Raw genomic sequence first — 18,649 nt, forward strand, 5'->3', positions numbered from 1 at the left:
CTTGATTATTTCCCTTCTTGTATGTGGAATGGTTTAATTTGTTGTTGATTCTCCAGTTCTTTAAGGTGTAGAGACAGCTGGTGTATTCTGGATTTGTCAATTTTTTTGAGGGAGGCTTGAATGGCTATGTATTTCCCCCTTAGGACCGCCTTTGCTGTATCCCATAGGTTTTGGGCTGAAGTGTCTTCATTCTCATTGGTTTCCATGAATTGTTTAAGTTCTTCTTTGATCTCCTGGTTGATCCAAGCATTCTTAAGCAAGGTGGTCTTTAGCTTCCAGTGGTTTGAGTTCCTTCCAAACTTTTCCTTGTGCTTGAGCTCCCGTTTAAAAGCACTGTGATCTGAGAATATTCAGGGAATAATCTCAATCTTTTGGTATCCGTTGAGCCTTGATTTGTGACCCAGTATGTGGTCTATTCTGGAGAAGGTTCCATGTGTACTTGAGAAGAATGAGTGTTCTGTTGTTTTAGCGTAGAATGTTCTGTATATATCTTGAGGTCCGTCTGGTCCAATGTGTCATTCATTGCTCTTGTTTCTTTATTGATTTTCTGCTTGGATGATCTATCTATTACTGAGAGTGACATGTTAAGATCTCCTACTATTAATGTATTCATATCAATATGACTCTTTATCTTGATTAATGTTTTCTTAAGTAATTGGCTGCTCCCATATTGGAGGCATAAATATTTACAATTGTTAGATCTTCTTGGTGGATAGTCTCCTTAAGAATTATATAGTGTCCTTCTATATCTCTGACTGCAGTCTTTAGTTTGAAATCTGATTTATCTGATATGAGAATCACTATCCCAGCTTTCTTTTGAGGCCCATTGGCATCAAAGATGCTTCTCCATCCCTTCACTTTCATTCTGGGTGTATCCTTAGGTTCAAAATGGGTGTCTTATAGACAACATATGGATGGGTCCCGTCGTTTTATGCAGTCTGCAACCCTGTGTCATTTTATGGGTGCATTTAGGCCATTCACATTGAGAATGATTTTGAGAGATACATTTTTATTGACATCATGTTACCTTTGAAGTCTTTTATTTCTGTAGATTGTCTCCATATACTTCTGTTCAATGACATTCTTAGGATTTTTTCCTCTTTTATAGAACCCCCCCTTAATATTTCCTGCAGTGTCTGCTTGGTGGTCACATACTCTTTTAAACCTTGCTGGTCTTAGAAACTCTTTATCTATCCATGCATTTTGAATGTCAGTCTTGCCGGATAAAGTATTCGTGGCTGCGTGTTCTTCTCATTTAGTGCCCTGAATATGTTTTGCCAGCCCTTTCTGGTTTGCCAGGTTTCTGTGGACAGGTCTGACTTTACTCTGATGGGCTTTCCTCAGTATGTAAGGAGCTTCTTTGTCCTAGCTGCTTTCAAGAGGTCCTGTCTACAATTATGATTCATCATTCTCACTATCGGGTGTCTTGAGGGCTTTCTAGTTTCTATAGTCTTGGGGGGAGACCCTTCTGCCTCAGGACATGAATGCTGGTTTCATTCGCAAGATTGGGAAAATTTTCATGGAGAATTTGTTCAACTATATCTTCTAGTCTTCTTTCTTTCTCCTCTTCCTCAGGGATTCCAATAATTCTGATGTTGGAATGTTTCATGGTGTCATTTATTTCCCTAATACTGTTTTCTTGGCTTCTAAGCTGTTTGTTCCAGGTTTCCTCCTGATCCTTTCTCTCTATCTATTTGTCCTCCAGATCACTAATTCTATTTTTTATCTCAGTTACCCTAGCTTTTAGAGAATTTGGATTAAATTGGAACTCATTGAGAACATTGTGAACATCATTTCTGGTGGCTTTCACTTCTGCCCTAATCAATTCCATTTTGTCATCCATGGCTTTCTCCCACCTGGCCATTGCCTGGATAATTGTTAGCCTGTATTCCCTTTCTGACAAATGTCTATGTCCATAGCCATTAGCTCTGTTGCAGAAGGCCCAGCCTCTGAATTTTTCTTCTGTTGGGCATTCCTCCTCCTAGTCATTTTGGTGAGAGATGGCTGAACAGATGTAGCTGAATGTATCGACCATGGTGCAGGCAAGGTGCACCCTGGAACACTTCTGAGCAATCAAGAGTCCCTACCCAAGAGAAAGAAAAAAGAAAGAAAAAAAAGAGAGAGAGAGAGAGAGAGACAGGGAAAAAAAGAAAGATAAAATAAAAGAGAAGTCCCAACCCAAATGGGCCCTAAGATTTATGAAGTATACAAACAAAAACAGACAGCCACCAATGAATGATTATAAAATTTTCGTGGCATATAGTATTACAATAATTTTCATAATACAGTATTGGCCACATAGTTACTTTTTTAAAAAGCCACTTAACCTGTGATGTTTGGCTGATAATGCAGTTTCTCCAATGATGAGAGAGGCGTACTGTACAGTAATATAATTCTTTGAAAGCAAAGTTATAAGATAGTAAGTAAACTAATATGTTACTAATTGTATATTAACTATCACTCACTTTTTGCCTATGTAAGGATAAATGATCTACTTCCATACAGGTCCTGTATATGGTGTTCTACATGATGAACACTTAGCCACTGATAATGACACAAAAACATTTATTTCACCCAGTTCTTATACAGTTAATCAATTTTCACACAAGGACACACACATGCACAACAGCTAAGTTTGTTGACTGTACAGCATAATGATTATTTACTATTCACTAAGTGGAAGTAGATCATCATAAAAGTCTTAATCCTCACCATTTTCATGTTGAGGAGGAGGAAGAAGTAGGCATGTTGGCCTTGCTGTCTTAGGAGTGGCAGAGGTAGAAGAAATGGAAGAGGTGGAAGGAGAGGTAGGCACTCCTGGTGTGACTTTATTGAAATACCCATAATTTCTGTCTGAATTTTTTGCTTTTTTCATTTCTCTAAAAATGTTGCTATATGGTAGCAATCAGTCCTTCTTCCACCATTTGCTTTAGTTTAAGTGCTGGTATCATAGAAGGGTCCATGTCATAAGTGAATTAAAAAGCAGTCTTCAATAATCAGAACCCTTCTGCCACATTGTCTAATGTCAGTTTGTTTGCTGGCACTGCTTCTTTTGTGTCTTCTTCCTAAGGTAGAGGCTGAATTAGAAATGTGTTTGGAAGCAAGTAGACCTCATGGGCTGGATGGGGCATTGTCCGATATCAAAAAAGGTTGTGTTTGTTTTCCCCTTGGGGTGCTTAAATCTAGCTAAAAAAGGGGGGGGGTCTTTGAATGTAGTTTTGATTGTTTTCTACATTTTTAAAAAAGATTTCATTTATTTGTCACAGAAAGAGTGAGAGAGTGAGTGAGTGAGCACACAAGCAGGGGGAAATAGGCAGAGGGAGAAGCAAGCTTCCTGTTGAGCAAGGAACCCAATATGGGACTCAATTCCAGGACTTTTGGGTTATGACCTGAGCCGAAGGTAGACATTTAACTGATTGAGGCACCCAGACATCCCTGCTTTCTACAGTTTTTTAAATTTGGTTTGTGGGCCCTTGGAATTGTAATTGTAATTTTTAGTTGTCTTCAAAGAATGAAGATTTAAAATAATGTCTCACTGAACAGGTGAGATAGCTCAGTTGCTCTTGGGTCACTGTTTTATATATATATATATATATATATATATACACATACACATATATATCTATAAAAAATATACATATAGATTTGTAGATATATATACACAAATATAACTATATATATAATATATATAGTTATATAGATATATACACACACAAATTTCTTATTAGATTTTGAACTTCTTTTTTTTTGAAAGATGTCATTTATTTATTGAAGGAGAGCAAGTGAGTGAGAGACAGAGAGAGAGAAAGCATGGGGGCAGAGGGAGAGGGAGAAGCAGACTCCTCGCTGAGCAAGGACTCTGATGTGGGACTTGATCCCAGGACCCTGGAATCATGACCTGAGCCAAAGGCAGACACTTAACCAACTGAGCCACTGGTACCAGATTTTGAACTTCTTAAGTCAGCTGTTTGTACGTAATGCCCAAGATTCATACTACTGTAATACAGACTTTTTTTCAGAGCAATAAAATCTTTGGTTCATTATGATCCCATTCAACCAAAGGCCTGCTGAAATGATTTATTATTTGGAGATGATACATTTGATGGTTTTTTTCACTCCATAGTCAGATGTGCTTTATTGTCAAGTGCATATTTAGCTTAGGTTCTTGAACTGTAATGGTGATCTGCTGCCTTTTTATTTTTTTTAAATAAAATTTGACTGGAAATGTTTGTCATTTTTTAATGAGTTAGCCAAAGAAATGCAGCTACTATTCCATATTAAGCTTGCATTTCTTCCCTAAATTCCACTTATATTAAATTGGTTTTCTTTTTCTCTGATTTTTAATACCACAAAATAATTTCAGAACGTATTACTAGTTAAGTGTAACAACTAATGCTTTAATTTCATAGACCTCACTGTGACGTTTTTCTTGAGAGGTAAAGCAGTCCATTGGCAAAAGTGCATGTAATTTTCCTTCCTTCTTATTTGTTAGATTCTATTCAGTGACAGTCTTTTCTTTGATTATCAAAGACTCTCACTGCAGGCAGTGCTATTGCTTGTGCCTAAGAATATTACTGCAAGTTGTATCACTAATGCTACTTGCCAAGTCAATTGTACAGAAAGTTTCTCATCTCCTATTCATGTTAATCAATATCAAGCACCTGTGGATGCTTTAGGATGAGACTGTAGTGCAGAATTCATGAATTCTGTCCCCAGGAAATTTGCAGTGAAGCAGGTGCTGGATGGATTTTTTCTCCCTCCCTACCCCATGAGCTCTGTTAATTCTACCTTCAGTAGGCCTGATGTTTGAATAAACCAGATGTCTAATAAATTATTTTCATGCACAGAATTTCAGCTTTTTGTACTCTAGTATAGCTTGGTCTTATTCCTGAAACTTTAATAGCAATGTGATTTAAGGTTTTGTTTTGCTTTTTAAGAGAGGGATATGAGTGATTTAACTCAGGTGCTTTTAAGAACTTGATAGGTAATCCTATTGCCTTTCTTTTCTAATTAAAGAATTCCTAAGTACCTTGAGGGGAGAAAAAAAGGCAATGCCTTACCAGCAAGGTACTTCCTGACTTTAGAGATAAAGCATCAATAAAGCCAATCCAGAAAAAGGGCTCTTGTCCAAGCTTTCTTGTTGTACAACCACAAGACTGGCAGCTGGTGTTTACTTTCTTTCAGGGCTTGGGGGTAAGAGCTTTATAGATAAGGGCCATCCTGATCATAAACCTGACTGCAGTGGCACAAAATAGGAGAGTTAGCCTATCTCTTCCTGCCTTAAATCCTGGTGCTTGCTTCACTTACCAATAATGTCCTTTGGCATTTTGTTTTCAGAACAGGTCACTTCCATTTGTATTAAAAACCTATTCAGGCAGATATCCTTTCCATTCAGTGATTTTCTTAATGGTGTCTGGGAACTCATCCTCTGCCTCTCCGTTGGCAGAAGCTGCTTCTCCTGTTATCTTGACATTTTCTAAGCCAAACCTCTTTCTAAAATCATCGAACTATTCCTTTGCTGGCATTAAGTTCTCCAGCTTTAGTTCCTTTACCTTCCTTTTGGCTTAGGTTGTCATATAATGACTTTTCTTTGAATCATATTAGAGTCTATAGGTATGCCTTTCTTATAGCAATCCTGCATCCACAATAAAAGCAGCATTTTCAAGACTAGATAAAAGCCGTTTCATAAAAAGTACAAGGTTTTTACATCTGCTGGTGTAGCTGAAGTGGTGGCTTCACAAACTGTCTTTTTTTGTTGTTGTTTACATTGGCCCTTAACTTTGGATGCATTTATCTTGAAATGGTGGGCTGCAGACTCATTCTGTGGTAGACGTCAGGCAATTCAACTTTGTCTTGTAATGCAATGGCTTTTCTCTGCTTCTTAGCAGCACTTCCAGCATTACTGGAGGCACTTTGTGTAGGTTCCCTGGGGTTAGGGTTTACGGTATTACATTAAACATGAAAAATAGGGGCGCCTGGGTGGCTCAGTGGGTTAAGCTGCTGCCTTCGGCTCAAGTCATGATCTCGGGGTCCTGGGATCGAGTCCTGTATCGGGCCCTCTGCTCGGCAGGGAGCCTGCTTCCTCCTCTCTCTCTCTCTGCCTCTCTGCCTACTTGTGATTTCTCTCTGTCAAATAAATAAATAAAATCTTTAAAAAAAAAACATGAAAAATATGTGAGAACCACAAGAGATCACATTTTGCTGTGACATGAATTTTACTGGAGAGAGAAACTGTTCATGTGGAGGAATTAGTGTCACACAATGTTTTAGGCGGATATTCACAACACTTGAGCTCACTGCAATAGGAACAGAAGGTGGCTATGAAATTACTACAGTAGTACAGTATGTGCTACATTTAATTTTATGTGACTTTGATTTAATACTGCATCTTTACATTTGCTTTCATTTCTTTCATCTGCAAATGGTGCTGTGTACTATCTTTATGTTTGGATACATTTTAACTTTTCATAGTAGATTTGTATATATTTTATTGTACTAAATGGTAAAATCTACACGTACTTTATGCATTCATGACATCTAGCTTTTTCTTAAATTTTTCTATATTTCTAAGCTATGCGATTCATCTGTGAGTTTTTTTTTTGAATTGTTACAAATTACCATTTTCCAATATACTGAATTGAAAAAATTCTGTATGTAAGTGGACCCGGGTTGTTCAACTCATGTTTTTCAAGGACCAGTGTAATATTGGGGGAGTTTACATTGCTAAAATCTTTCTAAGGTTATTTGATAATTTCAACCAAAAGTTAATTTGCATATACCCTTGCCTTAACATTTCAGTTTTTAAGGAATTTATCTTGGTATTTGCCCAAAAGTGCATAACCATATATTATTTATATGTTTTCCTTTATTATGTCATTGTTTATAACAATGAAAGAGTAGAAATGACTTAAATGTTCACTGGTGAAGGCTGATTAAAGTAGTAGAGTAGAATAATAGACTCTTTTTTTTTTTTTTTGAAGATTTTATTTATTTGACAGAGAGAGACACAGCAAGAGAGGCAACACAGGGGGAATGGGAGGGGGAGAAGCAGGTATGCCACAGAGCAGGGAGCCAGATGCAGGGCTTGATCCCAAGACCTTGGAATTAGGACCTGAGCCAAAGGCAAATGCTTAACTACTGAGCCACCCAAGTGCCCCTCTTTTTTACTTTGTATTTCAACTTTTTACAATGAGAATGTAGTGTAGTGATGGGAAGAGAAAATAGAACAATACCTGATTACATCTAAGATGATCCATACTGGCCCTTTGGGTTTGTTAGCTTTTTTCGTTCATTTCATTTTGCTCTGTGTGCGTGTGTGTGTGTGTGTGTGTGTGTGTTCCTTTTAAATTTTTCTTATGAGTTCTTTGGCAAATTTGGAGTGTCTTCTTGAGAGATATGAATTAGGTGCTTTTCTAAACTGAAACCATGAACTTTCTTTTTTCCTTCTCTTACATTTGTCTTTTTCTTTTCACATGCCTTTGTGTATGTTTAACTGACTTTCTCTTTTACTGTACAGGCATTAATATGGACTATCTTTATAAGTCAGAAATTTACTTTACTCAGGGTGGTTGTATCTTTAAGGTATTGAAAGTATCGTGGTATACAAAAACAGAAACTGGGACCAGAAAATTTATATTTTCTTTAATATATTGAAATGTAAATTTCCCAAACTCTAATGAAGACATTTAAAATTGTTCAGTAAATAATACTTTTTAAAAAAGAATTGATTCATCTCCCTGAAATGCATGAGGGGAAAGAATTTTTTTTTTTTTAAGCATGACCTTACTTTAAAAATTCAGTAAATGATAGAGGACTCTATTCTGAGTTTTGTTATTTTCATGTCTAATAAAGATATTTGTTAAATTATATTTAGCCCATGACCACGTTATAATTTTATGTTAGTTGTTGTGCTTTTTTTCATTTGAAACAGATATACTGATATTTTTTAAGCTGCATGTTCTAAGATTAATTTATTTCTGACATTGAAAAATATATTAATTTCAAATAGTTCTTGTAGAAGTTCTTTGGGGAAAAACCGAGTATCCTCCAAATATCTGATATATTAGGAACTCAATATTTATAATGAAGTATAATAATAACTAAAATTTACATAGCATGCACCTGTGTACCTAGCACTATGTGTTGCACATATATTAACTCATTTAATCCTAACAGCAAGCCTAGGAGTTAAGAATTATTATTATTATTATTATTAAGATTTTATTTACTTATTTGATAGACAGAGATCACAAGTCGGCAGAGAGGCAGGCAGGGGGAGGGGGAAGCAGGCTCCACACTGAGCAGAGAGCCCTATGTGGGGCTCAATCCCAGGACCCTGGACTCATGACCTGAGCCAAAGGCAGAGGCTTTAACCCACTGAGCCACCCAGTGCCCCGGTAAGAATTATTATTATTCCTATTTTACAGATGAAGAAAATTGAGACATAAGATTTACCCATGGTCATATGATTAGCAAAATGCTGAGCCAGGGCTTGAACCCAGGCAACATAGCTGTAGAGTCTATAATCTTCACTAAGGATGGACACTAGTGCCAATGTTTAGTAAAGACTCAGTACATTTTTGTTAGACCAAAATTAAAAGAGGGTAGCATTTAAAAGCAGTATTATGTAAGTAGCATTTTGTTTATAGTATAGGGAAACAATATACCAAATTTTTCAAAAGAAAAGAAAGGAAAATGTAAGGATATATTAGCATTATTTTAGATGATTATTTTCTTGATTCCCCATGAAGTTTAAGATATTTTAGATGTTTTTAGATGGCTATAACCATTTATGTATATATGACCTTTGGAAACAGTGATAGGATCATTGAAGCTTTTCATCTAATATTTTATTCTGCTTGTTTTGTTTCTTTATCTTTTCAATCAAGAAACATTTAGTGTCACTAAAGAATGTGCTATTAAATTTGACAAGAAGTATAAACTAACTTGAACAATTCTTTATAAATATGGAATGAGATGGTGTCCTTAGAATATATTTCATTCATCAGAAAAGGTATTTATATGAACATCAGGGGAGAATAATTTGGTTTCCTTCATTTGGAATATACAATTTACCTTTTGCTATTGAGATCTATAAACTATGTGCTATAACAAAGAAAACAGTTATTTTTGTGTATGGATGACATTACCAGAGTTCTTTATCTCTCTGTGTAGACAATGTTCAGTTTCTGTCATTGCATACCTCCTTTGTCATAATTATCTTGCTTTCTCGCCTCTCCTTTTCGTAGTTTATTTCTCTCTGTCGTCTCCTCTACTCTTCTCTGTCTACATATAATCATAATTACGTTTTTAAATCAAATAATTTATTTTCTCATACTCTACCAATTATTTAAAATTGTACCACTTTTTTTATTGCTTCATATTAGAACCTTAAATTTCTTACAGATTTTTTTAAATTGTAATTACTTTTTAATGTAGGTAATGGGATGCTAGGATGTTCATAGCTTACAGAAAGAAAGCCTGGATCATTCTTCCTTCTCTTAAAACTTACTGTTGGAGATGCCAATTCCAAATATGAATAGTTCTATGATTCATCTCACTGTCAATCTCATAGGGAGAAACATGTCTCCTGCATAGAGACCCACTAAATATTTCTGAACATGACCTTCAGCATACATCATTTTGAGAGGGAGTTAGATGAGTGAGTAAGGTTCTCCAAGGCCTACTTGAGACTAAAAACAAGGCTGTGAATATAACCCAGCAATTCTGACTTCGAGTTTTGTGGTATTTCAGGAGTACTACCTTAAGATGATCCTTCTTTTTATGTAAGGGATAATTTTTGCCATACTGAATATAATAGATGACACTAGGGGTCATTTGATTTCCTAAAGTTTGAACATAACAAATTGATTAGAATTTTACTTGTAGACATTTCTCTAGGGCTAACAAAAATTTTGCAACACTGCTGTTCATGTTCACACATCCCTCAAAAATCACATTCAAAATTTACATCTTTTAAGTTTTCTAAGCTTATCAAGATAATTTTTAGTGCCTTATCCAAATATGTTCAGCTGGGTCCAGGAATAATTGTGTTCTTTTTAAAAAATCACTTAAATTAATTTTCTTTCTTTTCACATTCAACTTACAGAATTAACTTCTGGATTTGTATTGAGTTGATAAAACTCTAAAGAAATGATATCATATCAATTAGAGCTTTTATAACTGGCAATAATCTCATGGTTTTTTTTTCTTCTACCTTAGTATAATTAGCATTTACAGGAAAAGAAAGGTTACCCAGACCATTTCTGTTCATGGGTTTTACTCTAATCTGCGGAGATATACATTTTTTTCCATAAAACCAATGTCAAAGGTAGTCATGAAAAGCTCAAGCATCAAAAGTAAAAGTCTTCTTTTTTTTATAGCAAAGAGAAGGAAATGCATCATAAAATATTAATCAAATTTAACTACCTAACGATTTTATGAAACTTAGTCCTTGATCAGTATGAATGGACATATCCATACTTCTACATCATTGCTGGGATTACACCTATTTTTATAAGAAATGGAACATCTTTAGGGAAAACAGTACTTGAACGGTCTTTACCCAGCACACATTTAATACAGAACTGCTTATATGTGAGATAAATTTAAGCACTAAGGGTGTTGAAAATACTTCCAAGTCATTGTGTCAGCCCTACTGTTATGGGGCAGCTCAGTCATAAGACCAAATATGGGAGGGGAGGCTTCAAGGCAGACAGATAGTGATAGATTTATTCACTCTTTCATTAGCTCATATATTTACTCTTTGATTAAGAAATATTCATTGATGGGGCTCTTGGGTGGCTTAGTTGGCTAAGCATGTGCCTTCAATTCAGGTCATGATTCCAGGGTCTAGGAATCAAGCCCTACATTGGGCTCCCTGCTTAGTGGAGAGTCTGCTTCTCCTCTCTTTATGCCCCTCCCCTCTGCTTATGCTCTCTCTCTCTCTCAAATAAATAAAATCTTTAAAAAAATATTCATTGATCACTTACTGTGTGGAATGCACTTGTCATCACTGAAGGTCAGTGATCAGTGAAATAATACTTTCTTAGCCTTCAAGAACTGCACATACCTATGGGGATGATGATATTAAACAATAAATGAAGACTTATTTAATTGCAAGTATAACTACGACTGCAAAACCGAGAGTGGTATGTTCTGAAAGTGTATCACTGGAAACCTGATAGAACTAATGGATTGAGGGAAAATTGAGACCCAGAGGTTCAGCAAGAGTTAGAGAACAAAGCCCATAAATCTTCGGTCAAAATAACTTTTGAGAGAGATAGTCTAATATCCGGGATAATATACTAGAAGTGAGTTAATTATTTTACAATTTTATAACCCTCAAAGGCAGAGAAAAGTTATGACTGAGATGATTAGTTACCAATGCCCTATCTAGTCTCTTTTTCTTCTTTACTAACAGAACCCAATTTTATTTGAAGAACAATGTACCCAGCTAAAATGACTAATTTTTTTCAGGTTGCTTTATAGTTTAGGGTAGTTATTTGAATAGTTTTAATTAATGAAAAGGAAGTAAAAGATATCAGATTGGGAAAGTTCTTCAGAGAAGGTTGTTCATTTGTTATACACTTTTTTTTTTTTGGCCTTTTGTTCTTTCCCTCCATTTCTGAAATGAGAATGTTATGGCTAGAGCTATGGTGCATATCTTGGGAACATAAGAATGGGGGCTACAATATAAGAACGGTGCAAGAGAAAGCATGGAAGGGCCTACATGTCCAATGCTATTGTGGAGCTCCTATGCTCCTGGACTCTTAATGTCCACTTTCTTTCACTGAGGGAATAAAAGAAAAATTTGCCTGCAAATACAGAAGGCAAATAAAATTTTATCTGAGGAAACATCAGAGAGCTATTAATCCTCTCCCTGCTCTTATATTGATGAAGAAAGAAATAAATATTCAAATAAATATATTTGTTTAATGAACTATTTATATGTTTATGTGTCTGTACAAATAAATATACGTATACATATGTCTATGTATTTATACAAGTAATTGTATTTATACAATAGGTAACAGAAGAATTGAAAAGTGAAGTATATCATTTGTAGCTACGGTGATCTAGAATGGAAGAAGAGGCTCTGCTTGAACTGGGTTTTATAATTGTTAAGTTTGCCTCCAAATTTATTTATTTTATTTTATCTTTTAAAATATTTTATTTATCCATTTGAGAGAGAGAGTGAGAGAGAGCATGAGAGGGGAGAAGGTCAGAGGGAGAAGGAGACTCCCCATGGAGCTGGGAGCCTGATGTGGGACTTGATCTGGGACTCCAGGATCATGACCTGAGTTGAAGACTGTTGCTTAACCAACTGAGCCACCTAGGTGCCCTTACTTCCAAATTTAAAAAGGATTTTAGTGCTAAAGAGAATGTTCTGAAAATTTTTTCCATAGCACTCAGGAACCAATATACTTTTCCAGCAGAAGCTGGTCGTGCTTTAGTATAACTTCTTTGCTACTGTGATGCTGATGGTTTAAGATTGAAGACCTCAAGTTTAAAGAGATAGTACAGTTGTCAGGCATATTTTAGGGCCCATAGCAGGATTGTTTTGGTAGTTAAGACAAGAAAGGGATAAAGTGAGAGAAGTTACAATAGATATAACTAATGATTTTTAGATATGGGAGAGGAAGGTGAAGAAAAGTGAATGCAGCTTTCTATTTTCAGAGCTGGTTAAATAAGGAATTATTGTAGGTAGGTGAGGTAGTTGGGGAAGGAAAGATAAAGGGGTTTTATTTTAAGGCAGTCTGAGGATAATGAAATGAAAATGTCAGCAAATAACAGAAGGCAAATACAGAAGGCAAATAAAATTTTATCTGAGGAAACATCAGAGAGCTATTAATCCTCTCCCTGCTTTTATAAGACAGTGTTAGGGTAAAAGTTTTTTATAAGACAGTGTTAGGGTTCCTTTTATAAGACAGTGTTAGGGTAAAAGTTTTTTCTAGTGTGTCAGGAGATTATGGACAATAAAATCAATATTTTCTATTTTTGCCTATCACTTACAATTAACAGTATAATTTTATATTTGTAGTAAAATATTTTTGTTCTAAAATAACACTTATTCTTTCCTAAGTTAAATACTTAAAAGTGTATGTGTTCAAGATGATGAATGTTAAGAAAGCTGAAAAATGGCAAGGGTAACTCTACATATTCATAATTATAATTTGTGACAGGCAGATAATTTGATCATCATCTGAAATGTCTTTCTTCTCTATAAATCTGAAATTAAGCAACTTGGATAAGCATATTGGTAAATTGCTTGTTTTGTTTTTGTTAAAGTTTTATTTTTTATCTTATTTTTATTAGTTTTAGAGGTAGAATTTAGTGATTCATCAGTTGCATATAATACTAAGTGCTCCTTACATCAAGTGCCCTCCTCAAAGCCCATCACCCAGTTACCCCATCCCCCCACCCATCTCCCCTCCAGCAACCCTCAGTTTGTTTTCTATAGTTCAATCTCTTATGGTTTGCTTCCCTCTCAATTTCATCTTATTTTATTTTTACCCCCTCCCAATGTTTATTTTCTTTGTTTCTTAAATTCCATATATGAGTGAAATCATATGGTATTTGTCTTTCTTTGACTGACTTATTTCACTTACATAATATCCTCTAGTTCTATCCACATTGTTGGGTGGCAAGATTTCATTCTTTTTGATGCCTGAGTAATATTCCATTGTATAAATTCCTTTAATCAAAGTTTTTAGCACATTCAGAAAAATTTCACTACACTTATGGCCTGTAATTTTTTTTACTATATATATCTATTTATCTATATCTATATCAAAATCTTTAGTCAAATATATATACATATTTGATTGAAAGTTTCATTGAAGTCTTCTTAATTGATAAGCTTCACTATAAAAGAAATTCCAGTGATTTTTTTTAATAATTATATATTTGGGATTTTTTTTTTAAGATTTTATTTATTTATTTGACAGAGAAAGATCACAAGTAGGCAGAGAGAGAGAGGAGGAAGCAGGCTCCCTGCTGAGCAGAGAGCCTGATGCGGGACTCAATCCCAGGACCCTGAGATCATGACCTGAGCCGAAGGCAGCGGCTTAACCCACTGAGCCACCCAGGCGCCCCATATTTGGGATTTTAAAATGAAATTTTAGACTGGAATATACTTAGGCGTGAAATAACATCCAGAACAATTTATGCAAAAAATGTAATAAAAATTTATTTTAGCCAAAGCATAGTTAGTGGTATTTATTATATTATACTTTCTTTTTTTTTTTTAAATTTTTTCAATTTATTTATTTCAGAAAAACAGTATTCATTATTTTTTCACCACACCCAGTGCTCCATGCAATCCGTGCCCTCTATAATACCCACCACCTGGTACCCCAACCTCCCAACCCCCCGCCACTTCATACTCCTTAGATTGTTTTTCAGAGTATGCTTTCTAACATTTTACTTATATAAAATGCTGTCAGATCCATTGTGTATTGCTGTGGGCTCATCCTTCGAGTGATAATTTACCTGATAAGTATCACAAGTTTAAGATTCTACTCTGCCTTTGTGGCTCTGAGTCACCCTTTTGAGTTTGGGGTTGAAGGCCTGAGGGTCTGTTTTATTTCTTCCTTCAAGTTCCACCCTTCAAAGTATTCAGCTTTACTCTTTATCTTCCTACCCCGTTCAAGTTTAAGTTTCTTGAAGAGGCTTGTATTTGGGCATGGGAAATTTTGTAGGGCCTTCAACTTGGTTGACAGAATTGAATAAAATCACAAAGTATGTGAAATGGTTTTTCTAAAACATAAACGGGGTGACGTGTTTTCCTTTGAGGTTGGTTGAAACCAGTGATTTTTTTTTTTTAAACTGCCTGAGATACCGTCTTCATGTGATTCCCAACAACTTAACTCCTTTTCATTGTTGTTTGTTTAGGGCTTAAAATACTAGAAGCTTTTCTTTTAAATAGCCAGTTGACATCTCTCCAGGCAAGGAAGATATCACTGAGGATTACACATAGTTTCACACCTAATAGAATTAATAATGCTAATGACAACAATGATGTCAGTAGAAGGAAACACTAGTGCTTATTATGCGTCGATACCATTCTAATATTTTACATATATCAGTTATTTTAATTCTATGATTATGTCATTTTTTGATAGGGCCTGGATTTTCCAGATGAAATCAGGTTACCTTAGATTTACCTTTAATTTGCGTTGAGGCATAGCTTTTATTTCATCAGGCATTTTATCACATTTTCCCTCAGTTTCTACTTGCTCTTGTTGCCCCTGGAAGCTGGACATGGCTTCTAGCACTGCCAGCCCCTCAAAAGTATGGAATTTTTAATGCTCTGTGTTTCTTTGAAAAACTGGCTACCAGTTCAAAGGCTTCATTTAAGCCTATGACCTAGATTCATGTTCTAGCTAAAAAACTAAACCAGGAGGATGTGAATTAGTCATTTTTAGTTTTTGTGCCAGGACTCATATCTGCTGCGAAGTATGTGAAATTTTCTAAACAAAGGCAAAGGATACAAATAACTAGAATAAAAAAAAAAAAGCACGAGAAATGTCTGTCATATCCACTCATCGTGTGCCTGTGTGCCTTTCTTATTTTCTGTGATGTATATAAAGGATCACCCACAGATATTTGATTATCTTATCTCTACATACTTTTTTTTCCTACATACTGTTTTTTCCTGAAATGGTGTTTAGAGTACCATCTGTAGGTATTCTTTAAATTATTGCTCTTAAGCAGTGTTCCAGATTTGTCTTAGTAACAATTTGTCTAGGAAATTGACTTGAAATATCAGTCTCTTAGATAAAATGAGAATTGAATATGAGTAAGAGGAGCTTAGAAGCATTGAAAAAGGACAAAAGTGGGGAATGTGTTTTCAGAGAAGAATGGATATGCTATAGGAAGAGACAATCATGAACAAATGTAGTATATCTACACTTGGTAGAGGACACATTGAATCTATTGAAATTTATGATAACCAGTTCGATGAATTTTCCTTGGTGGGAACATACTGTTTTTTAAGAAAACTGATCACTCATGAAGTTTCTTATCTTTGCTTCAAGGCATTAAAAAAATAATAAAGAGGTTTCTATATGGCAGCAGCCAAAGCCATCAATCATATACAGGCTAGACACTGGAAAAAGGAATGGGTGGTGATGCCAGGCAGGGTGTTACAGAAGCCATAACCATGATAGCTTCAGATGAGAAAATTAAAATATATAGTAGGTACAATCAAGAGCTTTGCAAAGCTTCCCTAAACACTCTGAGTCTATTGTGTGCACATAAGATTTCTTTGTGCTTTGGCACTCTCTCCCACTTTGCCTTCACACACCACAGAAGCAGCCCCAAAAGATCCAGAAGTCATCTTTGGAGCTAGTACTGGTATTGTTTATCTTCAGCCTAGCCTTACTAAATATTCTGTTGATGCTGGCAAGCAAACAACTGCTGACATATTTTAGTTGACTTACAGAGTGTGGTATTTGCTCTTTGACATGGAACTTAAAGCGGAAATGTGGGTTTTCATATAAGAATCTCCTCCCCAATAGACATACCATATTTAATGATTCTTTGGAAATAGAAGATAATGTTGTTGGCATATGCTTGAAGGAAATAAATACATGATAAAAAAGAGAAAGTATGTTTTATAAAGTATGGATCCTCGATGGACTTTAAAAGTATGAATTTTCAGTATCCAAATTTGACTTACTTGACACATTAAAATACTTCCCTATTAGCCCAAACCCTGAATTTCATTGTTTATTATTTTTTTTATTGAAATTAACTTTTGTAGAATAGTAAGATTATCTATTGCTTTTATGGAATTAGGTACCAATGTAAGTATTTTACTGTTTTAACTCCTTTATTTCTCATAACAACCCTTATGACATATGATATAAATACTATTATTTTCTCCACTTACAAATGAGGAAAGTAAGAATCCCACAGTTTAAGTGGCTTGCCTAGGGTCCCTAAAAAAGTAAGGAGCAGATATTTGAAACCCGAGTCTAGAGCTGGAGTCTACACCATTAGCCATGTAAGTGTCCTGCCTACTGGAAAAACACTGAAACTCGAGAAGTTGTTTTTTTTTTTGTTTTTTTTTTTTAAATTTATTTATTTGACAGAGAGAGAGATCACAAGTAGGCAGAGAGGCAGGCATAGAGAGAGAGAGAGGAGGAAGCAGGCTCCTTGCTGAGCAGAGAGCCCGACGCGGGACTTGATCCCAGGACCCTGAGACCATGACCTGAGCCGAAGGCAGCGGCCCAACCCACTGAGCCAGTCAGGCGCCCCGAGAAGTTGTTTTTTTATACATAATAGAGATGAATAGATACGTTACATAGAATATGTCATATTTTAAAATAATTTAAGGAAAATGAGTTAAAAAGTTTTTCATTGAAATAATTAGTTAATAGTTTATAGGCATTAATTTTGCAACAAATATATGATATTTTATATTTAATTGAGTTTAGAATTATTATTATAGTTATTAATTTCCATGTGACTTATGTTGATTAAAAATGTTAATATAACTGTAGAGCATATAAACAACCATAAATGATAAAAGGGAAAGGCTTTCAACTTAATTGGAATCTATTAAAAATGAAATAAGCAGTCTCATTTTTAGAATGAGTAAAGTGTGTTCACATAGAACAGTATAGTAGTGATAGTATTGCTTCTTATGAAAATAATCATTTTCATTCCTGTATGAAATTTGATTTTCATTATAACATTTGAAAATGAAAGTTTGATCTATAATATGAAAGGTTTTTTTTTTAAAAATATGGTCCTAAATTTCATAATTCTGTTTATTTTACCTTAAGTTTTGACAAGCAAATTTACAGTCTTATAAGAAGGGTATAAATTTAAGAATAGTCTTTTAATTTTTTTTAATTGATTAAGAGAATTTTCATATTTTTCCATTTATGCCATTGCTTAGTGTGAACATCTGTGCTACATGGTTTTATGTATTTTCCATGTAAGACATGTTAATGCTCATCCATTGGAATTCTTTTCAGGATATTCCAGCACCTGGCAGCTATGATGTTCAAAAATCATATGAAATGTCCCAAGTTCAACATAAATACATGCCGCCTCGTACTTTTGTGGCTAAACTGAAACATGCCTCCTTTCTTAGCACAACTCCACGGTGCCTGCCGAAAAAGACTGATGGGCCAGGTAAGTACAGACTGTTGTTTTAAAGCTTTGAGAAAAAAACAAAACAAAACTAAGGTTTCCATGTAAAAATAGACAATCATAAACATAACTTTATATTTACCATGCCTCTTTTAAATATATAGGATAAAAAAGATATCTGCTTCCAAAGGGAAGGTGAACCATGAGAGACTATGGACTTTGAAAAACAATCTGAGGGTTTTGAAGGGGCAGGGGTTTGGAGGTCGGGGTACCAGGTGGTGGGTATTATAGAGGGCACGGATTGCATGGAGCGCTGGGTGTGGTGCAAAAATAATGAATACTGTTATGCTGAAAATAAATAAAAAATAAAAAAAAGATATCTGCTTATTCCCTGAAATATTTTAGATTTTTTTTTCAACTATAAGATTTGTTTGGAGTTTTAGGACTCTCAATTTTACCAAAGACCATCTTGTGAGTTTTAACTTAAAGTTAGTAAAGTCATTTTCTATTAGGGAAAAACCCAAAATTCTTAATATGCTAG

At 35.0% G+C, this 18,649-nt stretch overlaps 1 protein-coding gene across 1 annotated transcript in view; it reads left to right on the top strand.

Annotated features, from left to right (window-relative positions):
• Positions 1-18,649, top strand: part of STPG2 (sperm tail PG-rich repeat containing 2) — a 345,708-nt gene that overhangs the window by 239,739 nt on the left and 87,320 nt on the right. Inside the window, exon 9 of the mRNA XM_044225962.1 lies at positions 17,991-18,150. Within this exon, the coding sequence (XP_044081897.1) occupies positions 17,991-18,150 (160 nt within the window). The remainder of the gene's footprint in view (positions 1-17,990; positions 18,151-18,649) is intronic.

The sequence above is a fragment of the Neovison vison genome, chromosome 11 (assembly GCF_020171115.1).
Source record: "Neovison vison isolate M4711 chromosome 11, ASM_NN_V1, whole genome shotgun sequence".
Taxonomy (NCBI): domain Eukaryota; kingdom Metazoa; phylum Chordata; class Mammalia; order Carnivora; family Mustelidae; genus Neogale; species Neogale vison.